The sequence below is a fragment of the Vigna unguiculata genome, chromosome 6, assembly GCF_037176805.1.
Source record: "Vigna unguiculata cultivar grain cowpea cultivar isolate G323 ecotype 2 chromosome 6, ASM3717680v1, whole genome shotgun sequence".
Lineage (NCBI taxonomy): Eukaryota > Viridiplantae > Streptophyta > Magnoliopsida > Fabales > Fabaceae > Vigna > Vigna unguiculata.
Window position 1 is genome coordinate 2,209,925 of NC_140797.1, and position 26,134 is coordinate 2,236,058.

The 26,134-nt window shown below is 33.6% G+C and overlaps 2 protein-coding genes across 4 annotated transcripts; one reads left to right on the forward strand and one right to left on the reverse strand.

Annotated features, from left to right (window-relative positions):
* The first annotated feature begins 9,950 nt into the window (after nucleotides 1-9,950).
* Nucleotides 9,951-10,706, forward strand: LOC114187767 (uncharacterized). The gene has a single exon (XM_028076137.1). The coding sequence runs from the start codon at nucleotides 9,951-9,953 to the stop codon at nucleotides 10,704-10,706; it is 756 nt and encodes a 251-aa protein (XP_027931938.1).
* A 4,552-nt stretch (nucleotides 10,707-15,258) lies between these two features.
* On the reverse strand, nucleotides 15,259-25,150 carry LOC114186789 (Xanthine/uracil permease family protein). Of its 3 annotated transcripts, none has more exons than XM_085674809.1 (14): nucleotides 24,931-25,150; nucleotides 23,313-23,410; nucleotides 22,823-22,999; nucleotides 18,812-18,912; nucleotides 18,654-18,729; nucleotides 18,147-18,206; nucleotides 17,872-18,059; nucleotides 17,690-17,786; nucleotides 17,341-17,427; nucleotides 16,526-16,584; nucleotides 16,336-16,427; nucleotides 16,157-16,234; nucleotides 15,918-16,052; nucleotides 15,259-15,752 (listed from the first exon to the last, which is right to left on the reverse strand). In XM_085674809.1, the coding sequence occupies exons 1-13, from the start codon at nucleotides 25,004-25,006 to the stop codon at nucleotides 15,928-15,930; spliced, it is 1,314 nt and encodes a 437-aa protein (XP_085530935.1). In that variant the 5' UTR covers nucleotides 25,007-25,150; the 3' UTR covers nucleotides 15,259-15,752; nucleotides 15,918-15,927. The 3 variants fall into 3 exon arrangements, with proteins under 3 accessions (XP_085530935.1, XP_027930607.1, XP_027930606.1); XM_028074806.2 differs by having other exon boundaries at nucleotides 15,918-16,072; nucleotides 24,931-25,146; XM_028074805.2 differs by having other exon boundaries at nucleotides 15,918-16,078; nucleotides 24,931-25,144.
* Between the last annotated feature and the right edge of the window lie 984 nt (nucleotides 25,151-26,134).

The following is a 26,134-nucleotide window of genomic DNA, read 5'->3' on the forward strand; positions in this document are numbered from 1 at the left end:
TTTACTTTGATTAATTAAGTTTTTCTAGTTGGTGAGAAAAGAAAGGAATAGACATGATTAGGCATAGTAAAGTTTAATTGAGACTGTACTTTGATTGAATTTACTGTGAATAATCTAAAATATTCTCACTTTGGTTAAAAGTGAGAACGCCAACAAATTAATTGAGACTTTACATTGATTAATTTGTAAATCTACAACAATAATTAATTGAGCAATAACCTTTAGATAACCGATGATGAATCTATTTTGAAAAAGCAATGGAATCAAGCTATTTTCTTTACTATTGTTTTTATCTCTTTTTATCTTTTCTATTTCTTTCTTGTTTATCTTAATTCTCCTATATTTTTATTATTTTATTTGACTAACTTTTTTGTATAGTTTTATAAGAACTAATTTGTTAAAAATCAATTTCGTGTTCATTGGGAGACGACTTAGGGTTAACTTTACCCTTTCTATTTCCTTAACTACTATCTTAGCAATACTGAAGTTCCTATAGTTTAGTAATATTAATTTGATCGAGTCAACGACAACGTTATCAAAGACGTAAGTGTTTTTCTATGTACAATTATTTGTCTTTTTCTTCGTAACATTTTGTACACATGTTCATGTTTATTCAATGAAGTAGTTCTAATAACATTAATTAGTCACTCCCAATATGCTATTAATTTTCATTAGTTATTTCACCAACTCAAGTATTCACTACCACTACAAAAGCACATTGTAAAGGCTTACTTTATACCACAACACCAGTGAAAGACGTAAGTGTTTTTCTATGTACAATTATTTGTCTTTTTCTTTGTAAGATTTTGTACACATGGTCGCGTTTATTCAATGAAGTAATTCCAATAACACTAGTTAGTTACTCCCAATATGCTATTAATTTTCATTAGTTGTTTTACCAACTGAACCGATTACTGCCACCACAAAAGCACATTGTAAAGACTTACTCCATACCTATGTATGAGTGAAGGATGTAAGTTCTTTTCTGTGTACAATCTTCTATCTTTTTCTTTAATAAGATTTGGTACATAAGGTTGTGCCTATTTAATTAAGTAGTTCCCATAACAATAAATGTTCACTCCTAAAATGCTGCTAATTTTCATTATTAGCTTCACCAACCCCACCTTCACTTATAACACAAAAGCACGTTTCAAATGCTATCTCAATACCATAGTACCCATGAAAGTGAAAAACGTAAATATCTTTTTGTGTACAAGTAACTCTCTTTCTCGTTATTACATTTTGAACACATGATCGTTCTTATTCAATTAAGTACTTCCAATAAAATTAGTTTAATGACAACTTAAAATATATAAATAAATTATGATACTACAATAAAATTAACAAACTTTTAGTTATTGATCAACATAACAAAATAATTACATGGAAATAGATTTGATAATTACATTAATTAAACATAAGGTTTAAATATAAGAAAAAAAATGCAATATTATCATTTCTTATATCAGAACACAACTCTACATTTAGAGTCATTATCCTAATCATCGTACTTAAATAACGGTTGAATCGATGAAATAATCGTGCTCTTTTTGGAACCACCAGGACCAACGACTGCTATAATCTTGCCAGCACTTACTAAGAAGCTCAAATTTTCAAAGATAATATTGGTTCTTCAGGAGTAATCAAAACATACTTCACAAAATTCATCCAACCTTTTACAAAAGCAGACGTAATCATGTTCATGGTATTGGTTGCAACGACACACCTTTGGCAATGAAACCAAGGTTTGGAACAACCTGACCAAAGAGCCCTTCAAAGGAGCAAAACTTAAGTTTGTAATCCATAACAAAATTATGAGAGTTATCACATGATCATACCAGTTTTTGATACACTTATAACCCACTAAAGATGTGATCAACAATTACACTAATAAAGTCTAAAATTTGATAAGACAAAAACTATTTCACTCGATTAATACAAAAATTAAATAGTAAAAATTAATTTAAAAACTAGAATATTTTTAGTATCGAATAAATAAAAAAATTAATAAAAATTCATTTAAAAATACTCAAATTTACTAACTTTTTTAAGTCTATATTTCTAATTTTAAAATGGAATTTGATAGCGCCGTTTAAGTTTTATTGGTTCAGTCATATCAACAATCACATTCTTATTGACTATAGAGAAAAGAAGTTGTTATTCCCAAGTTTGGAAGAAGTAAAGTTGTTGTATCCTCATCAGGTGATCAAAGAGGTTAAAGAAGATCACAATGTTTCATCATTCTGACTCAATTATCTGTAGAGACAGGTGATAGAAACAATGATATACCAATGGTAAAGGAGTTTGCAGACGTTTTTCCTGATGATGTACCCGGTTTACTTCCAAAAAGAGCAGTAGAGTTTTCTATTGATTTGGTGCCAAGAGTGGGACCAGTATCAATAGCTCCCTACCGTATGGCTCTAGCTGAGTTGACAGATTTAAAGAAACAAATAGAATATTTGTTGGAAAAATAGTTTATTCGACCAAGTGTGTCGCCATTGGGAGCACCAGTGCTATTAGTGAAGAAGAAAGATGGTAGTTCAAGACTATGTGTAGATTATCGGCAACTGAATAAGTTAACTATCAAGAAAAAGTATCCTACCAAGAATTGATGATTTGATGGATCAACTACACGGTGCGATAGTGTTTTCAAAAATAGATCTACGATCGGGGTACCACCAGATTTTGGTTAAGGTTGAGGATGTGCAGAAAACGACCATTAGATCCAGATATGGTCACTATGAGTATGTAGTTATGCCATTTGGTGTGATTAACGCTCTTGCCTTATTTATGGACTACATGAATAAAATTTTCAGACCGTTTCTAGATAAATTTGTGGTAGTCTTTATAGACGACTAATGAGTTCATATTTATGCCCTCATTTGGTATTTAGTATTGGATTTTTAATTGAATTTTGTTCTTAAAAGATTGATTTAATTAGGATTTTTTTAATTTGGGTTTCTTGAGAATGAGATACAAAAAGATGATAAAAATAGCTTTTTAGTTGCATAAATGTTCTTTGGATATTTTGAGGTGTGTTAGTGCAGTTGTAGCTAAGTTGAGCTCATGGAGGGGTGGAAATAAATTGCTGAAAGCTTCATGACACCTTAAAGATAAATCCAAGAATAGGAAATTACCAAATCACAGAAATCCAAGCCAAGCATTGCATGAAGATGACAAGAAAAGCTTGAAAAAGTGAAGAAGTTTGGCTAAGCCAAGAAGAGGGAACGGGCAATAAAAATTGGACCTTGCGATTTTCTCTATCTTTTTTCGAAAGAAGGGCTTTGATAATTCATAATTTATGATAAAAGATAATTTGGGAAAATATATTTTTAAATATTTTAATTAATATTTTTAAATAATTATCTTATTTAATTATATCATAAAATATCAAAAGATAATAACTACCAAATCTTTTTTAAATATGGCAAGACTTCTTGAATCTTTTTAGATCTCCACTTTAAGAATATATCTTTAAGATATTAGATTATTTAGAAGATAATTGGAGGAGATTATAAGAGGGGCAAAAATGAAAATTTGACAGAAATATAATTAATTAAAGATTTTTTATTAATTATCTTTGATATATCTTAAATTATCAACAAAGGAAATCTTCCAAATATTTTAGAAACTGATAATTATATGAGAGATATTATATCAAAAGATAAAAGATTTCAGCAATAGAAAATATAAGATTCAAGTCCAATCAAGGCCTATATAAAGAGACCCAAGGGAGTAGAAGAGGACAAGTTTGACACTTCAGAATTTAGTAACCCTTAGGGGGCTAATTTCTTTCTCTCTCATTTCTTCTTCTATATTTCTTTTATTTTGATTTCATGAAGTGTTAAACTTCTTGGGTTGATTCCATTATAATTTCATTATGGATTTTGAGGTTAGAATGAATAAATTTGTTTGTTCTTTTGATTCTTTATTGCGGTTTATTTTCATCTATGTTTTTTGCCTTTTAATCAAGTAAAAGTAATGATTTTTACATTGTAGCAAGTTAGCATGATGTTAAATCTACATAACATATCAATCATATGAGCTCAAGGGTTTTTAATTTTAGTTGAGAATGTACTTTAATTAAATTTAGAAACTTTCATGTGATTGAATGAGTTTTTGCCAATGATTGAGAATGTACTTTGATTAGAGGAGAAAACTTTAACTAGAATCAATCAAGAATGTACTTTGGTTAATTATCTATTTGCTTGATTTTATAGGTAAAAGAATGGACATGATTAAGGATAGTAATATTTAATTGAGAATGTAATTTGGCTAAATTTACTATGATTAATCTACAAATTTCATGCTTTTGATTGAGAATTTACTTCGGTTAATAGTGAGAACGCTAACAACTTAATTAAAAATTTACATTGATTAATTTACAAATCTAGAACAATAATTAATTGAGCAATAATCTTTAAATAATCAATGATGAATCTATTTTGAAAAAGCAATAGAATCAATCTATTTTCTTTACTATTATTTTTATTTCTTTTTATCTTTTAAATTTTATTTCTTTCTTTGTTTATCTTAATCCTCTTAAATTTCTTATTTTATTTGACTGACTCTTTTGTATAGTTTTAATAAGAACTAATTTGTTAAAAAGCAATTATGTGTTCATTGGGAGACGAATTTGGGTTACTTTACCCTTTCTATTTTGTTTGCTACTTTCTTAACAATACTGAAGTTGTTATACATGAATTGAATTTTCAAACTGTTTCTAGATAAATTTGTGGTAGTCTTTATATAGACGACTTTCTCATTTATTCTAGAATACAGGAGGAACATGTTAATCATCTGAGGGCAGTATTGGGCATACTAAAAGAGAAGAAATTATATTCCAAACTATCTAAGTGTGAGTTTTGGATGAAAGAGGTACAATTCTTGGGTCATGTGATCTTGGCTCAAGGGATAACAGTGGAACCATCTAAGGTAGAGGTTGTGTTGCTTTGGGAGCGACCTAAATCTGTAACTAATATAAGGAGTTTTGTGGGTTTAGCTAGCTACTATAGGAGATTTATAGAAGAATTCTAAAAAATAGTGGCACTTTTAACATAGCTAACTCGCAAAGATCGTCCGTTTGCTTGTGAAGCGAGATTTCAAGAGTTAAAGCGAAGGTTGACTTGTGCACTAGTACTAATAATTCCTGACACAAGTAAATCTTTTGAGGTTTACTGTGATGCCTCTTATCAAGGTTTAGGCTGTGTGCTTATGCAAGATAGAAAAGTGGTAGCATATACTTTAAGGCAGTTAAAAATTCATGAGAAGTACTACCGTTCTCATGATTTGGAATTAGCAGATGTAGTTTTTGCTTTAAAGATATGGAGGCATTATCTATATGGGCCTCGGTTTCAAGTTTTCAGTAACCTTAAAAGTTTAAAGTATTTGTTTGATAAAAAAAGAATGGAATATGAGGCAAAGACGGTGGATAGAATTCGTTAAGGATTATGAGTTTGATCTATTCTATCATCCCGGAAAAGCAAATGTAGTGGCAAATGCATTGAGTAGAAAGAAGGTGCATGTGTCCTATATGATGATTAAGGAATTGGAGCCGGTGGAAAAGTTCAGAGACATGTAGTTACAAGTGACTGTAGGAGAATACGTCATTAGGTGTAGTCATATGACTATATCAAATGATTTACTCGGTTTAATAAGAGAAAAACAGAGGAAGGATCTTAGTTTGCAGAAAACAATGGAGTTGCTTGGAACAAGTCAGGCTATGGATTTTGCGATGGGAACTGATGGTATTATGAGATTCAGAGACAAAATTTGCCTTCCTAATAATCAGGGTTGAAGAGTAGTGGAATCAACCTATTTTCTTTACTATTATTTTTATCTCTTTTTATCTTTTCAATTCTATTTTTTTCTTTATTTATCTTAATCCTCTTATATTTTTATTATTTTATTTCACTAACTCTTTTGTATAGTTTTTATAAGTACTAATTTGTTAGAAATCAATTTCGTGTTCACTAGGACGCGACTTAGGGTTGACTTTACCTGTTCTATTTTGTTGACTACTTTCTTAACAATAGTGAAGTTGTTATAGATAAGTAGTATTAATTTGATTGCATCAACGACAATGTTATCACTATGATAAAGAATGAGACAGATGAATTGATCCGCACTAGGGTGCAAAATTTCTAGAGAGTTTACATCGAGTATAAGAGGTTAAATCAAGTAACAAGGAAGAATCACTCCCTCCTGCCTTCATTGACCAAATGCTTAAGTGCTTGGTAGGTAAATCCCATTATTATTTTCTTGATGGTTTGTCTAGATATTTTGAAATTGACATTACACCTAAGGATCAAATTAATTGAGAAGTTGCATCGATTAATTTGAAATCTTAAAAAAAAAATCAATAACAATAATCTTTAGGAAATCAATGATGAATCCTATTTTGAAAAAGTAGTGGAATCAACCTATTTTCATTATTATTGTTTTTATCTATTTAATAAGATAAAAACAATATTTTTGTTTCTTTTTAGCATCTTTGTCTCTTTATTTTTGGGGAAAATTAATATTTTGAAAACCACATCAACTTTGCATTTTTAATTAAAGGCACCGCCCTCGAGCGGGCACGGTAGGGTGCTAACACCTTCCCTATGCGTAACCGACTCCCAGATCCAAAATCTGGTTTTTTGCAGACTTGTCTTATTTTCATGGTTTTCCATAGTTTTCCAGAATAATTATGGTGGCGACTCCAAATCTCTTTGAAAACCCGTTTTCTTTTTTGGTTTGCCTTCCCGTCGCGATTTCGGTTGCGACACACCCATAACGTAAAACAGACCTAACAGGCGAGATATCGTAAAAACAGTGTAACTCTAGCTTCCCTTACTTGAACAAAGGTTATCAAAAGACACACAAACACCCAACAGATGAGCATTATAGCTCCAAGAGCAGATTCGTGAGCTGGAAATACTGATACCAGATCGAAAATGAGGTTACCAAGATGAACCTCAGTTGGAACCATGAAAATAAAGCTAGATAAGAGAATGTATGAGTTGAGGACCAACTTACGTGGAATAAAAATGGAGTTTGGCTAGCTTGGCGAAGAACAGGATCCAAACCCTAGCAGAGCTCTGTTGGAGAAAAGAGAAAGTGAGGGAAGGGGAACTATTTTGCGAGACTAAGCAGAATGAGGAAACAAGTGGCTGTAAGGGGTCTTGGGGTACCCTATGAGCTAGTCTTAGGCCCAACAATTAAGGCTAGGCCCTTAAACATTTATGACAGAAAAAGTGGGCCTTACATCACATATTTTTTAGGGACTAAAAATATAATTAAGCTTATTTTAAATTTATAATTTATAAAGTCTAGAGATATCTATAAGAAACTATAAGGATAGTTTTTTTTTTCATATTAAATTTGTGAGTAAATTATGAGACTTAATAATACGTCTCATTACACAATTTTTAAATTCATATCAACATCGTCTCCCTATTTTTATAGTTCTTAGTTGATTATTTCTTTCATTACAAATGTAGTAAATAATTTTTCCTATCACATTGGCGTAGTTAAAAACTAATGACATGACAAATATCTTGGGGATCCGTGGACACAATGACAACACGCATAAATCATGCACTTATCATGTCTGGACCTAATTAAGAACTTGAAAAATAGTGAGATGGAGGATATTCAAATTAACAAAAGGAAATAAATTATGTAAAAATCTTTCACATGTTTTTATTTGCTAGTTTTTTATTTTAACGAAAGAAAAAGAATTAAAAAATATTCTCCTATAAATTTATTTTCATGTTTTACAAAATCTACAATTTTGGTGCTTAAAAATTTTCGCATCCATTAGAGATTTAGAATCTTCAATTTTTAGGTTTTCCTAACTTTATTCAACTTTTTGATTTAGTTATCCATATGTTTGTAATAAATTAGACATGACTTGAAAAATAAGAAAAAAATATATGTGGGAACATATGGTGTTTAATGTAACATCTCATTTTAAGAGATTAAAATTAATAAAATAGGACGCTTCTTTATAATATTCAAAGCAGTTATTCTAATGTATAAAGTATATTAATATAGTTCTACAAAAGATAGGACTATAAAAAACATATCATTTGTACAAACTAACTAAATCAACAAGCTCTATACAAAAAATTAGTCAATATTAAAGCTCCTTGAAACCTTTACCTATTCTAACTGATAGCTCCTCATACTCTAGATGTTTCTCTACACCTGCAACTTCATTTGCTCTCACCAAATAGATGATCATCACAAAAGAAGAGACAAACAACACAAAACACACAAGGTAGCTAGTGTATAAAAGGATTATTCATAATTATATGTAAATATGTCAAAAACCTACAAATATGGTATAAAATATATCTATGTTTATAATCACACAAGTAGTTGGCACTAAACTCAATTATCAGGATACTTATCTTTCATATAGAGTACACAAGAGGTGTGAACCTGTGATGGTTACTAAATTTTGTAGAGTCTGGCCATAAGGAGTCACCACCCAACCACACACAAGATTAATCTCATTCATGCTTAGGATCCAATACGTCCCAAGGCTTGGATCTCTTGCTACTCTCACCACATAACTCATTCTACTATACTTGAATATAAATGATTATTAGAGTTTAGTACCACTTCCCTAGTCATTCTCCCATATCAAGACATATATAAACAATACCACCACAACCATCACCACCAGGAAATCCTCCATGAAATTCCTTAAACATCATTGTACTATACCTAGGCAGTTAGGACTAGTATGGCTAACTACCTTGCCCAAACCGCCAACGTATAGTCCTAGAATAAAAAGGAACAATTGGTTAACTACGCAAAATGATGACACATACATAACGGCTAACGTTGCCTACTTCCAAAATAACGCATGAGTAAAAGTCACCCACTCCAAACTTAGGAAATAACAGTTGGGCTTCTGATATCAGATTATAAGCTTGGAACTTGGGCCTAGCCCAGGCCCATTCAAAGCCTGAACATTAGCCCAATGCAATAAAGAAGGGCCCAACCCATAAGAAGGGTAAAACATAGTTAATGGCTCTATAATACATGTGGACCCCAACAATTAAAGATACGTTTTCATTAATTTACTAATATGTGATTTGACTTTTGAGAGCCTTTGCTGACTTGATCGTCAGAGTCCTTTCCGCAGGTAACCCCCTAAGGGTCCAATCCGCCAACACTAAAAGAAGATGCATCTAAACCAAGGAGTAGCCATCTCGAGAAGTTAGTGATTGGGGTAAGATATGATTTGTGCTCCCTGATATTTTGTTATTGTTTCCACAGAAACAATTGGCGCCCACCGTGGGGTCCGAGTTAGTATCTTACCATAGTAATCCGAGAACTTGCAAGGATGGTTTCCACACGTAGCAGAACTGGAATTTCAAAGGAACCTGAGGCAGGACCAAGCATGCCTGCAAGCAACAACCTGAATTTGGCCGCTATCCTGGAAGGGCAGGCCAAGATGCAACAAGAGCTCACTGACTTTAAGAAGCGCAATGTTGGTGAGATGGAGGCACTAAGACAGAAGAACTCGAGGCTGAGAAAGAAGATAAAAGCTAATCCCACCCAGAAGGGGAAAGGCAAGGAGGTTCAAGAGGACTCCAAAACCCTAGTACACCAAACTAGTGAGGAGGGAAGTGAATATAATCCTACCCCACACACTTTCACCACCACCCACCACACGTCCACCATATCTGCCCACCATGCAACCACCCACCACACGCCCACCCTCCCCGCAAACCACCCAACTACTCATCATCCACCCACCCCACATCATTACACCACAACCTTCCCCACCATCATCTGACACCCCATACTAGCGCATCCACACAAACGTTGCCATCCCTTTGTTGATGGCATCCCCACCACCCCTCTTCCCACCCAGTGGGAATCCTTCACGCTGGAACGATACGTCGGGTACAAAGACTCCAACGAGCACCTTAAAATGTATGTTACCCATGTTGCCTTATAGACAAGTGAAGATGCCATTATGTGCAAGGCTTTCCCCACCCCCTAAAAGGACTAGCCCTGGAATGGTTCTCCTCCTTGCCCCTTACTCCATCGATTATTTCGACACTCTCTCCCATCTCTTCGCCACCCATTTCGCAGGAAGCCACCCTCGCGAAGCCACACCTTTGTCCTTCCTCAACGTCAGACAGGAAAAAGACGAGATGCTAAGGGCCTTTATAGACCGCTTCAGAAAAGCTGCCCTCCGAATGCCAAACTTAACCCAGGAAATGATCTTACAATGCATGGCCCTCACACTTAAACCCAGCCCATTCACCGATAACATCTATCTCCGACCACCGGCCTCTATGCACGAACTCAAGTTGCGTGTCGCCGATTACATACGTATGGAGGAAATGAAAACCCTACGCACCAAATTCTGTACCGACTACACGCCCTCAGTTCCTAAAATCGACAAAACACCCTCAAGATCATACTCTAGGCCTAAAGAGCCTAGACCACCCCAATTTTCGAGATACGTCCCCCTAAGCGTTCCCTGGTCCCGCCTCCTAAACGAAGCCCTGCAAGCGGACCTTATCCCTCCACCCCGCAAAACCCTCAACCCACCCAACGCGGACATGACCAAATATTGCAAGTACCATCGCAACAATGGCCATACTACATACGAGTGTAAGGCGCTACAAGATACGATTGAAGAGTTGATACGCATTGGCCACCTGCGAAGATTCCTCAAATGCATTTTATGATAATATTTGAGTTAGCATTTAATCGAAAATGGGTCAAACAATGTAAACAATTCAAATAATATCATGAAATGCGCTTGAAACGTTAGATAAACTTAACAAAATCTGGTTAAAAGGACTAAATCCATACATTTCTAAAAATAAAAAACTAAATTGGTCAAAAGTTTCAAAGATGGATAAATTTCAAATTTCACTGAAATTTGGGAGACAAAAAGATATTTAACCCAAATGAAATTCTAATCAATCATTCAAAAACAACGTTGATGCATGCTTATGCTTCCACCAAACAAATAATAGACAAGCGGCGAATGACTAAAGAAGGCTGGAATTTATGTATGTTCTGTATTTTAATAAAATCCAATACCATGACTAAGTTTCTAATAATTAAATATATAATCCGCCGGTTACTAAAAAAAATTATACAAAACAAAATGTACATTTACTAATTACATAAAGGTAATAACAAAATATTTATATAATTATATACATTATATACCACAACACTATTAGACTACGTTTTTATCCTAATAATAATAATAATAATAATAATAATTAAATTGTTTATTTTTATGAAAATTCAGATTTTATCAAGTAAAGAAAATACATTGAAATAAATTTCCCAAACGTAATATTTAAACACCAAATTCCCAAATTTGTCTCTACAACGATAATATAAAACAATTTACCAACCTCAAAATTTCTATCTACAACAATTATAATATATTATGTCACCTTTTGCTAAAAGTCAAATCGCTCATGCTTTGAATACCCATACATGAATATCATCAAACACCCCTTACATGCCTAAAAATCCAATCATGCAAGACCATCCGGAAATCATCCCAGATATTCCTAATATTTTATACATGTTATATATATCACCAACAACATATTATCTCTTATATAAAAAATATAGGGCTCTGGTGCATTTTCTTTTGAATAATATATATATATATATATATATATATATATATATATATATATATATATAAAGTCTAAGTTCTATAAAAATAACAATTAAAAAATAAAACACCTTCTGACTTCAATTTCATATTATAAAACAAGTTTTCATAACATCCTTGAATAAAAAAATAATTTTAACAAAACAAGTTTAGCTCTTAACCTCAAAACTTTCCAACTTTCTAGGAATTGAACCCCTGCACTACAATTCAAGGTACGAGTACCAAACCAAGTGGACTATTAATTATTTCGACGCAGTCCTACATTATATCCATAATAACATTTAACCACAATATTAAAAAGTGTAAGGAATGTCCTTGGAGTCAAACCCAAGTTCTCCTAATTATGTTAATAAGTTCCAACCAACTATGCTAAACCATTCTTTACTAATCATTTACATTTAATATTCTAAATAATATTTAAAATAAAACACATTTTTCTTAAAATTACCTACTTTTCTAGGATTTTACACCTAGCACTCGACGACATTGTAACGATGTCCGACGGTGTATCAGAAACAACAATTTTGGACACATTGATCTTGTTTACTTGACTAATTGGGCACCTTTTCTTTTAGTATTTTTGATTCCAAATGATTTTAGATAGTTCAAACTGATACTCATTCACTCAAAACACAAATTCAAACTTTTCCCCAAATCAAGATCAAACACAAATCAAATATCAAACAATTCAACATAAAACTCATCAAGTCAACACACCACATCACAATTAACTACCAAGATGATCAATTCAACATAAACATAGCTTCCCTTACTTGACAAATGGCTCCACAGACCCAAACAAATCTAAGAACACCAAAACACTTCTAATTTCACAGGATGCTCTATCTACACAAAGAAACATCATATGAACGATCAGGACATAACATTATGATCACTGATCAACAGAGACTCATATAGAAGATGAAAACCTCACATGCAAGCAGAAAAAACCTCACATGGAACAAAAATAAAAGAAGACCAAGATAAACGATTGAAACTTAACTTACATGAACAAAGAAACTGATCGATCCAAATTGAAGAGCTCTCCACGAGGATCACTCCTACGATCTCAGATCTTCAATCAGGCGAACAAAGGAGGTAAACCCTTAGAGAGAAGTCAGAGATCTCTAGAAAAGTGGTTTCTAGAGATATAATATGTTTTAAAATAATGAAACTCGTTCATAACAATTCTATTTATAATAAAACCTTTTAATATTAAAATAATCAAATTTCACTATTTTAAAACCATTATCACTTCTAAAACACAATTTTCTAAAGTTTTACATTTAATATAATTTTGAAAAATTAAAAATAAATCCAAGCATATTTTCTAATAAGTCCAAAACTTATAATATCACTTAAAAGTGAAGACACGTAATAGTTTATATACATAGTTTTATCTTAATCCACCAATACTTCTTTTGAGACAAAATTGGAATGTGAATAATACTACATTAATGTATTTCTATAAAACCATAAAAATGGAATTTTTAGAAGTGATAGCTGTTTAAAAACAGTGAGACTCAATTATTTTAATATTAAAAGGTTTTAGTATAAATAGTTTTGTTATAAACGAGTTTCATTATTTTAAAACACATTATCACTCTAGAAATCACTTTTCTAGAGTTATCTGACTTCTCTCTAGGAGCTCTCGTTCTCTAATCGCCTACTTAAGATATGAGACCGTAGGAGTAATCCTCGCTGTGAGCTCTTCAATTTGGACCAGTAGTCTTACATATGGGTTTTTCATGCTTGCATGTGCTCTTTAAATCATCAGTTTGAATCTCTGTTGGTCAATGATCTTAACGGTATGTCCTGATCGTTCTTATGTTGCTCCTAGGTACAGATAGAGCATCCCATGGAGCTAAAGGTGTTTTTGGTGTATTAGAGCATGTTGAGCAGTTTTAGCAAGTAAAGGAATCTAGCTTAAATCTTGTGTTTTATAAGTTAATACTTTGTTTGTATTGATGGATTTGATGTGGTGTGAGTATGACTAGATGTATTTTGTTTGGTTAGATTGGTAATTATTTATAGATTGTATATGGAATTTTGATTGAGCTAAATAAATTCTCTTTGTGAGGCTTCAATTTGTGTGATCCGACATTTTTTAAGCCTGAAATCATGAAATTTATCATCATAGATGTTTTGAACTAAGGACTGGATCAAAGAATGTCAGATTTCACAAATCAAGCTCAAGGAGGAGTTTCGACAATTTTTCATGGAGGTGAGTTGCATTGATGAGGTGTTAGGAGCTAGTTTTTGAAACCCAAAATAGAAGCCACTACACGTGTGGTGTCAGGCGGGCGCCACCCTCTCACTGTTGGGCCCCAATTTACTGTCAAACTAGCGTTGGGTGCCACTTTCGGACGTGGGTGCTACCCAATTTTTCTACACTGTGTTCTCTTAGTAGAATCCAGATTCCGGCTTCGTTAACCATTAGATCGAGTTGAAATTTTAACAATAGGTCCTAGACACATAGTTCTTCACTTTGACTGGTCAAATCTCGAATTAGAGGTCTATATCCTCATGAGGTTCACATAGATTAGGTTGTTGATAGCCTTACATTTGTTACTTGTGTTGAATAATGAATGATTGAGGCATATGTTATTGTATGTTTTAGTGTGATGAGCTAAGTTGTATAAAATAATTGATGAAAAATGTGTACGATAAGGCATGTTGATGTATGATTGTGGGTATAAGGATCTTGTAAAAATATTTTGTTACGATAATTGTAATTGGTTGAAATTGAAGAAATTGGTGATAATGTGAAGATATTCCCAAGGAGGCAATCTCATCTAATGCTTAAATCTTTAGGGTGTGCATTGAGGATAGAACTCTTACATCTTTGGAATTTGTCCTAAACTCTACTAGTCATTCATACTCATGTAGAGGAGGATGATTAGGTAGTGAGAGTGGTAGGAAGTCCTGTAATGGGAACGACCACAAGGTTCTATGACAGTAAAAAAGATTTACCTTGTGTGTGGTAAAGAGTTCTGAAGAGTTTAATACAATACATGTAATAAAATTTGTTATTTGTGAGGTATGGTTGTTCTTTTATAGGTAGCTTACCCTCTCTTGTTTGTTGTTTGTATGTGTTGTGCTTTTCTTTTGCAATGATCACCTTATTGGTGTGAATAAATGGAGATACTAATGTAAAGACACTTCTTGATGTTGAGGAGTCAACTATCTGGATGATTCAGCGATGTTAGATCAAATTATGTATAATTTTATAATAGAACTGTGATATAATAGCTTGAGAGTATATATATATATATATAATATTACTATAATTTTATCTGGTAAAATTGTACTAATATATATATATATATATACATTAAATTATCTTTCTTATGAATATTCATAATAAAATATTATATTTTAGTAATATTATACTATTAAAATTAGATGTTACATCTTCAATTCACATCATAATAAAAATCTGCAAATTCGACTGATGTAATTTGAGAATAAATGAAAGATACTAAAGAATTATTCAAATAAATGAAAGATACTAAAGAATTATTTGAGATCCAAGAAACACTCAGTTTAAATAAACAATGAAACCATAGGCAAAGTTACCTTCCCAACCATGCTATGATATTAATAAAGTAAATTGACTAAATTCAATTGTTGGCATACAAGTTATTATTCATAAATTTACTTGTGATTCTACTTTGAAGAACCTTGCCAATCTCGTACCCACACACAAAGGGATGAGAAAAGTTTAGTTTATTGAATCTACACAGCATAGTCCCAAATGCTTTACAATCCTCTGCTGGAGGAAGAACAACAAAAAAATCGGGTTAAATCGTAACGAATTCTGGCATGTGCAACTCAGAAAACCTAAACTACCTTGGCTGGTTCTCATTTTCCATCAAGTAGGTGGGAAGAACCTGTTGAGATTGAAAGGCAAAGTGTAGAATTCTTCGTTTCTGTTGTCTCCTCTAAATGTTCTAAACTTTACCCACCACGGCATTCCTCGGTCCTTCTTCGACCTCTCAACCTCAAGAGTGTTGTCAAGCAACACTGCTACGATCAAACCTACCGTTGCCGGGGACGAGAATATGGTGTTCATGAAAGCATTGAACTGCATTTAGACAAAACTACTAATTAATACAATGACAGTAGTTACTATAATTATGACAATGATTTATCCTAGTGATAGTAACTAGGAAAGCCAAAAACATGGGTCCTAATGTGAGTAACTAGCAAAGCTAATGAAGGTCCATAGCTATTATTAACAAACACTCACCCATCCAGCATTAGTATGAACAGGACCGTGGTGTGAACTGGTCCAGTATTGATTGAAAAATTGAGGGACGGATATTCCGAGGAACAGTGTGAGCCCGGTGATAATAAGGTTTCTCATAGAGTTCATGTTTGTGAACTGAAGAAATGATATGCCAACTGCAGCTGATGAGAAAGTATTAGTGAATATATATATATATATATGAGCAGGAACAAATTGTGACAATGCATCTCACTACTTACCAACAAGGCCAAACACAACACAATATATTGCAGCAAATATCGGGAAGGGAATGGATGCAAACACAGCTCCAAACTTTCCTGCAGGTAATAAAAGTGAAACAGATTTGATTGATCAAATGATTTGGAACCAGATTGCTCTTATTATACTCGAAACTTGTGTATGAAACATCAATACTTACCTAAAGTAGAAAAAAATATCATAAAACCAGCTGAAATTTGAACAACTCTGCGACTTCCAACACGGGTTAGACCAAGGAGTCCCACATTTTCCCTAACCAACCATCACAATTCATCAAGCTATCATAGAAAGATATAACGGTCATATTCAGGGAACAAACTAGTATTAGCGATTCCTAAAGGGCAACTTACACAGATACAGTGGAGCCTGTCCCAGTTCCATATAGACCGTCAAGCAAGATACCAATCCCCTTTCATAAACAAAATAAGCTCTTAGATACATCTATAATTATTATTACTATAATTATAAGGACTTCTAGAAAAGAAAAATAAGAGCAAAATAATGAAATAAGTTTCACCAAATGTTAAAATTAGATTATGCAAAAGTTCTCTCATATGACTTTTGTAAAATTTTATGTTCGGTTTTATTAAGTTTTAAGTCTTTCATAAAGTTGGGTATTTCAGTAGGGTATTTCTATTTTACTGTGTGTCCAAAAGTTATATATTTTTTTTACTAAATTGAGACAAAAAAAAATTTGAGGACCATATTTAACAAATAGAATAATTAAAAAAATAATTTAACCTAAATTTTAAGTTCTTCGTAAATTTGGATATTTTCAATTGTGTTCACCTTATAAAAAAATCGTTGTATTGCATATCCAAAATCTTTACATATTTCAATTAAACAAAATTTTTTAATGGAACGAAAATTATTAACAGGGATTCAATTAAAAATACCAGCGAAGAACTTGAAATTTAATTTTGTCATTCTTATCTTCCGAGTGAAAAGATGAAAAAGATAATGACCACGTCAATCTAATTAAAAGTTTTAGGCACTATAAGGGACTTAAAACTTAATTAAGATTTTTATTTTAACTTGAACATGAGCTAATTTTTAGCAAATGGAAAACTAATTTCCTTTCTTTTGTTATATTTTTCTCTTATAAATCCATACATGGATGTTTGTTCAAACATGCCCTTCCCTTCCCTCGTCAAAGTAAACTTACCTGCCAACCAATGCCTCGACTCAACACATAAGCAGGAGGTGGAGTAGCAATTGCCAAACGAGATGCTGCCTTGTATGCACCAGTTGACTGCATGAAAACTGCATCGTCAAGCCATTGTTGGAAATTCAACCAAATGAGGCCATCTGAAAGTATTACTTTGTCTCTTCTAACCATGATTACGGTAAAATACATTACAACAACTTAAGCAGGTTTCAAGATGAGAATACTGTGATAATGAAGTTATAGAAGCAATATACAGGTGAATATAGTAATGTTCCAAAAGCAAACCCAAATAACAGTTGTCTGGGAAGGGAACAAAATAAGAGACTACTAGGAAGGAAATAGATACCTCCACCATTGATACAATAACTGCAGACATCATTGCAAATGAATGACCAGCAGAAAAAGTGGGTGGACCCCATTGAAGAGGATATGGGAACATGAACCTATTAGTTTTAAGAAAATAAGTAAACTGAGAACTCACCAAAACAAATGAAAATCAGATTATACAAAATTAGTTTTTCCGGGTACCATGGTGCAGTAGATATCAGATTAGCTCTGTCTGTGCGACAACTGTTTTGTGTTATGGTGGCTTTGTGCCTATAAGCTCCACTGGCAGTCAAGATGACAGAGTATATCCAAACAATTGTGACACAAATCAAAACAGGAAAACGCTCAAAGATAGGAATGTCTCTATACAGTCTCACATGCTTTAGATACTGCAAATTAAACCAAATTAGCTTGCCTGTAGGAAAAATATTAATAATTTTGTGAACACCACTTTCTGGTTATACTAAATCACTTACTTGTGACAATCCAACAATCAACAACAGCATTGGTATGCCAATTTCTACACAATTCCCCAACTGAAACCAAAAGTAATAAAGAAAGTTATGAAAATAGTTTGGAAAAATTGTTTTTATCAGGCTATAGTGAGCATGGTTATTCAAATATTTTTCTGAAGAAAACTCGGTCCACACTAGTGCTAGTTGACAAATTATGCAATGTTTTCAGGGAGACAACCTAGATTAAACCTTGATATTATGGGGTTCCTAAACCCCACATCAAATAGTATGGGATGCTCAGTGGAGTATTCAAGTATTTGATTCTCCTCTCTTAACCGCTAACTTTTAAAGGTGAGTTCTCCAAGTGCTAAGATGCTTATCAAAATGGTATTAGAGTTCTAAGATAGACATTTACCTTTAGATCATTTTGTAAGCGTTTACAACCATGAAAAATAAAATATATTGAGCCACACCATTTTGCAAGTGTTAAACAACCATGAAAAATAAAATAGATTGAGCCACACCTACCGCAGGAAATCCTCGTTGAATGAACCCTAATCCAACCAAACCAACAATAGGTGCCATGCCAAGAGGACTGAAAAATCTGGACAAATACATATAATAAATGCTTGAACACTCTTTTTGCTATTTTCAAATTTCGAACACACTTCAAGGAACTAGAATACCTTGAGAAAAGACCCCATATTTGGCTGTAACCAAGGACTATCTGAATACTGGAGGCGACAATTAGAGCTCCTTGTATAGCTCGCATGGTTCGTAAAAATCTCTGCAAACCAATCAGATTGCAAGATCTCTTTCAATACCCCACCAAATAAGAAATTATTTTAAGTATATTTCAAAGAAAACATAATTAATTTTATGGAAGATCCCCAAATTAGTGTTACCACTTTGTAGACAACAACTCTCTACTTGTGAAAAAACTTTATTCACCTCTTGTTGTTGTTTATTCATACAATACACAATACAATTTATAGAGTCACATTTTCTTACCGTTGTACTAAAAACAACTAAACGGCTAACTCATTAACTACCTAGACTCCAACGGCTAGTGCATTAACTACCCACAACGACTAGTTTCTTACAACGGCTAGTTACCCATAATGGCTAATACATTTAAGTTTATTAAAAACCCAACAAAACTCCCCGTAAAGTTAAATGCTTCTTTTATTCTCCATCTTTGTTCCTTTATTCTTCATCACGACTTCCAACATGTAATAACTTTTCTCACATTGTGCTTGTCCCTTTCATGAATAGTTAAGTTCTTCGCTTTCTTCATGGTCGACCTGTACTTCGCTTTCCCTGTGGCTAACTTGTTCTCTACTCTCTCAGCTTTTGCATTCTTACTAGCAAACTTGTTCTTCTCTTTGGCCAAATTGTTACTCATTAGGTTCTTTGTCTTTGTGGCCGACTTGTCGTTAACTAAGTTCTTATCAATAGGCAGACTTCCTTTTGAAAGATCAGACCACACCCACATATTGTTGTGCTCAATCTCTTCATCCATTTCAAGTCGCCACTTCTCATCTTGCACCTCCAGTGCAGCTCTCAGATCCTTCTCAACTTGTAACTGTTCTTGCAAACTTGAAACATCTTCTTCAAATTCCAAGCGCCACTTTTGCAAAGCCTGTTTTCTTCTCTCTAAGCTTGCTTGTAGAATTAAATTGTCTCTAACCTCCTTTTCAATACTTTGTTGCTAGTCTCGTTTTACAATCTCTAACCTTTGGATTAGAAGCTCTTCTTCAAATTCTGAGTTACTAAAGCTTTTCACGTGCTCCACCGAGCTATCTAAGTAATTCACTTGCTCCACCAACTTATCCGAGCTATGTAGGCGTTCCACCAAGTTAACCGAGTTGGCCTCATGCTCCACCATGGTGTCCAGGGTATCTACATGCTCCACCATCCTGTGTGGGCTATCTGCTTGTCTCACCATCCTATGCAACCGACTCGGTTGTCTTACCGAGCTATCCACACTACTTGACTGTCTTGTCAAGTTATCGACTATACTCAGCCTTCTTGTTGAATTCTCCATGCTACTCGGTCTTCTTGCCGAGTTCACCACTTGCTTATGCTCGACTCCCGAGCTACACACCATCATCAACAATGTCGCTTCTTCTTCAACATCTTTTGTGAGGTTCTCTTCCTTTCTACTTTCAGATCACAATCTTTGGCAAAATGTTTGGACTTACCACAACTAAAACACTTGCCTGAGTAGCACTCCTTTGCATAGTGACCATACTTGCAACACTTGAAGCACTCAACATTTTAGTTACTTGATTGACCTCCTCTCCATGGACCTCGTCCTCTTCCATGCCAATTTTGTTGACCGGATTGTTCTTTCTCTTCTTGTCCTTGGCTTCTACCACCAGGACCGCTTCTTATATCTCCTCGATATCGTCCTCGACCTTGAGTGTTCTAAGCTTTCTCATCTTTAATTGACATCTTCGTTTGGAGTAATTGATCAAGTGGCTCCCACTTCTTCTTTTGTTGTTCGTGTGCTTCAAGAGATCCTGCAAGCTCTTCAACCGTAAGCTTTGATAGGTCCTTGGACTCCTCAATCGCGCACACCACATTCTCGAAGTCGTTTGTCAATGACCTCAAGATCTTCTCCACAAATTGGCTAGCGGGTAACGTCTCTCCGTTTCTAGCAAGTTGGTTCGCCACGATTCAACTCGAGTAATGTACTCGTCTACTCCTTCGGTCTCTTTCATCCTCATGCTCTCTAACTTGCCCCTGAGTGTTTGAAGTCGCACCTGCTTCACTCGGTCATCTCCCTTATATGTCTTCTCCAATATGTCCCACACTTCTTTTGAAGATTTAGCACTTGCAATCTTCTCAAAGCTAGACTCGTCCACAGCTTGGTATAGGATGTACAAAGCTGCCTTGTCCTTCACACATGCTTCTTTCAGCACTTTCAATTAAGCATTTGACCAACCTGTAGTGTTGGCTGGTTCATCGAAACCATCTTCAACCATCTCCCAAGAAGAGCCTTTGTTTTTAAACTCCAATTGTCATAGTTGACAGCCTTTGTCAACTTGGGTAGGGAAACACTGTTTGTAAGACTAGCCATCTCACTCTCTTTTTTTCGCAAATACTTAGCTCTGTTGCTCTCTTTTTTCAAACACTCAAGCTCTCTAGCTCTTTGTTTTTTCCACTCAGACACTCAAGCTAACTGGCTCTTAGTACCACTTTGTTACCACTTTGTAGACAACAACTCTCTACTTGTGAAAAAACTTTATTCACCTCTTGCTGTTGTTGTTTATTCATACAATACACAATACAATTTATAGAGTCACATTTTCTGACCGTTGTACTAAAAACAGCTATAAACGGCTATAAACGGCTAACTCATTAACTACCTAAACTCCAACGACTAGTGCATTAACTACCCACAATGGCTAGTTTCTTACAACGGCTAGTTACCCATAATGGCTAATACATTTAAGTTTATTAAAAACCCAACAATTAGTTCAGGTTGCTAATCATCTATCCAAACATCTTGTTCACATGTCACTGAAACATATAATTTTAAACCAGAAAACCTATTAAATATTGAGACTAAAGTCAAGTTTGATGATTTGGGACTTACCTAGTACCATGATGCTTAAAAACCCTGGGATTCTACAAGTCATCTAAAACTCGTCATATGGATTCAATGAAATTCATAAATACTGTCAAGTAACTGCAGAGTTTATCAACAACAATAGGCATATCGTATTGGGATTCTACAAGTCATCTAAAACTCGTCATATGGATTCAATGAAATTCATAAATACTGTCAAGTAACTGCAGAGTTTATCAACAACAATAGGCATATCGTATTAAGAAAACGCGTTCATACAAAATCCCTTAACAAACGCCCCTCCTTCAGAGGCTGGGGCTGGTAGCCTAGCCTGGTGAATTTGGAACTCTCCTTTGTTGGAGTAGGTTTCTCCCCAAGGTTCGAATTCGAGACATTGGATTTGTTGCAAGGCTTTGATACCATTGTTATGAAAAGGTTAACCCATTCATACAAAGACGCAAAATCCCTTAACACATACCCAACTATAATCCTCCTATTTTCCCTTTTGAATTATTTTGTCCGATGTTAGTGCAGAATATCAAATTCGGGCTTCTGTGACCTATGAAATGGTTGTGACCCAAAAAGGCATTTAGAGAATATGATATGGTATTGTGTACAAAAGAAGGGAAAAACAGACAGCGGAAACAGTTAGAAATTATAACTGTAACTGACTTATCTGTTAAGGGCTTTGGTGTTTTTTTTAGTCTGTTTTTGTTTTAGGAAATTGTTGGGAAGGGCTGAGAATAGGTCTCTCAGAATACCACATTGGCATCTCTTGTAAACCTTCGTTGTAGTCTTGGTTATTCTTCCTGTCACTTTGATAGGAAAATAGCCTGTGTTCAATAAAGAAGAATTTACAGTGTTGTGGAATATATCAGTTCTATCAGAATATCTGTCATCCATCACATATCCAAAATCCGTAGACGACTATTTCAACCTAAACAAGAGATGATGCTTAAAATCATGGGATTCTACCAGTCATCTACAACCTCATAATATGGATTAAACAAAGTTCATGTATATATATATATATATATATATATATATATATATATATATATATATATATTTGTTTTTCAAACTGCAAAAAGAATATAAATAGATGGAGCAGGAAACTAACTTCATGAGGATCATTAATTCGCTGCAAGGACGAGTCACTAATAATATAAGCAATTGGAATTACATATGCAAACGAGCCTCCAACTACAGCAGGAAGTCTCGTTCCAAAGAGTGCTTGGAGAAGTGTGTTAATACCAGCAACAAAAAGCAGTGTCTGTATTACTTGTGCCTTGTCACCCTGTTTCAACAAGAAACAAAATCAGTAACATTTAAAATCGGTATCAAATTACTATGAAAAGAAACAAGAGATTTACACATGAACTGGTAGATCCTACTAAATATCATCCCTTCCAAAATATTAACATGTAAAGAAAAAACCGCTTAGAATAAAATTGGACAAAAAATTAAATCCTACAAGACCAAATGCTAAACTGAGACACAATGAATGAATATTATATGATCCTACCAAGTAGATCAGAACAAATGCATGTCTAAGTGTCACTTTGTGAATGAAGAACATCTAAACTAACAATAACACAAATTCAACTTACAGAACTTCCTCCCATTGCTGGAACAAGCATCGAAGGGATCATCACACTTGTGCCAAGCATCAATATATAATTTTGAAATGCTAAGAGGATAGTTTCCACTGCGATAAAAGTTATTCAGTGAGGGAAGTAGAAAAGTAATAGATAATTGATTTCTCGGTAGCAACAATTAAGATGTATGAGAATCAACCCCGTAACTGCAGATTTTAACTTTCAAAATATATCCTTGAAATTATACAGAACATCAGACCAATAGCAATATCACAATCCCCAACACTGAAGAATTTGTCTACAACTTTAGCACAAAAAATAAGGATTAGTTTTCAAAATCGGGAGTGGCCCTAGATACTCACTTCTCATGAACACTGTAGCCTTAAGAGATACCCACTTGTTGAAAATTGAAGACGTTTAAATTCTATTGATCTGTCTTCGGTAGAGTCATCAGAAAAATTAAACCTTCTTTCTTTTAGCAAAGGACCAAATGAAAGAAGAAAAACATATATTTTATTCTCAACAAGCAAAACTAAATTAAGGAGCTTACTATAGGTATACTAACTGTTTAAAAAACCAGCTGAGAAACGGATCTCAAAATTCCATCGTGTAGTGAATAGCTGAGAGTGACCTTAAAGAAAGCACAAGTCTTTTGAACAAAACTGTTGGACACCAACATAATTAGCGGAGGATCATGCCACAGCAAAAAAATTGTCTTCTTTTCTCATAACTGAGAAAAAGTAGAATCCAAATTCCAAGGAAGTTACTGTCCGTGAAGGTCATGAAAATTAAAATCATCATATATTAGTTAATTCCATCGTAGCAGAAGTGATTACTACATCGTATCATGTTCCTCAAACTTATCTAGTTTCAGATAACCCATTGAAATAAATGTGTAAATAATACATTAGTATAAGTCGGGCTATTGCTTTAAAGACATTGTTACTCGAGAAGTAGTAGAAATTGTCTTAAAAATTGACAGGGCATAATGGTAACTGCATATAATGTCACGATTACTAGTTTTATTTTGTTATGTTTATTACTTATCACTGTTTCAAATAAAAGAATAACCTCCTGAGCAATCATAGGCAAACAGAAAGAAGAATAGGTTCTAATAAAAGGAGAACATGTTTAAAAACAGTGTAACAGAAAAGTGCAGAGTCTCACTCTATCTAAATGACAACATAAAGTTTTGAACTGAAAATCCACATTTTCGGAACTAACGTAACAGCGTAGTCTTACACTTCTAACAAACGTTCAGTGACATATCACAGAAAACCGCAACACACGAAAGAGCTTCAATTCAAGTAAAGCAAAGAGCTTTCAATCATTTCTTCAAACCATTGGAATTCTTTACCGTAAAAGGTATCAATTTGCCTAAAGAAGCGTCGTCAAGGAGCTCGCAGATAGAAAAAAGAAAAAAGCTTACACAGGTCACATTAACAAACTCTTGTTTTGGGATGGAAAGGAACATTTGAAACTAAAAATAAAGTGTAAAAAGAGGAGTTAAATAAGAAAGTTTGAAAGAGAAGGGACCCTTTATGAGTTTAGCATGAGTGTGGATTGTGTGTGGAAAGTTGAAAACAAACAAACCCAATAATGAGGGAGAAAGAGGAACAAAACAAGATACCCCATGGAGGATTGGAGTCTATGCAGTACTCGAGGTCCTGAAGCTGTTCCATTGGCGGGTGGGTAATGTCAGCCATTGTTGAAGCTTATTCAGAGAAAGAATTTCTAGGGAGAAAGGAAACTAAGTAGAAAAGCATACACATGTGAAAAAGAAAACGAAAGGAAGGAAGGAGGAAACAGAGAAGAAGAATTCAGAACAAAATAAAGTGCAGATATAAAGTGAACTGTAAAAGCATGAATATTTGCTTATATTTATATTTACGTAATAAAATAAATCAGAAAGAAAGGTATGCGCTTGTGTTATACTCTCTTCTGTTCCGTCATATTTCAGTTTTCTTTCTTGATTACTTTTTCTTTATTTGAAACAGTAGTAATTTACATAATTACCCCTTGAACTCAATTCAACAAAAATAGATGGGTCCCGCAAATTTGGAGGTGAGAGGTACTAAACGAGTTGACTAATGTTCTATATATTTTTAGGAAAATGATATTTTTATGATATATATATATAGTAATCTAAAAATAATAAAATTATAATTATAAAAATAAATAATTTTCATAATTGTATTATAAATAATTTTTATTTATTTTATAAATAATTTTCTATTATAAAAATTTCTTTTAATTTTTAAAAATAATTAAATTTAAAAATAAAAATCAATCGAAAAATATAATTGAATTAAAAAAGAGAACATCAATTAAAATATAATATCAATAAATTTATTTATTTATTTAAAAAATATTATTTACAAAAAGACAAAATTAAAAAATGTATACTAATTTTTTATTTATTTAATTATATATATATATATATATATATATATATATATATATATATATATTTATGTGGAAACAAATAATAGATATTAGGAACACAAACAATGCCTTACCTCAATCCTCATCCTCTCGAGTTGGCTCCTTCTTGGTTTGTACATGACATCGAGTGAGCCAAAAAAGTCTCTCAAAATCAAATCTTGGATTAGGGAATTAATGAAAGCATAATCCTTAATTGTTAGGGTCCACGTGTATTTATAGAATCATTAATTGTGGTTGTCACCTTTATGGACTGGGCCTATACTTGAATTCTAGGTGGGCCTAAGCTTGGCCCAAGCCCTGTGTTAGTGTTTGTTGATACCAGGGGTCTTGTCTGTAATATTCTAAATTTAGTGTTATCAACCTATTACGTCTTATTCTTTGAAGTAGGC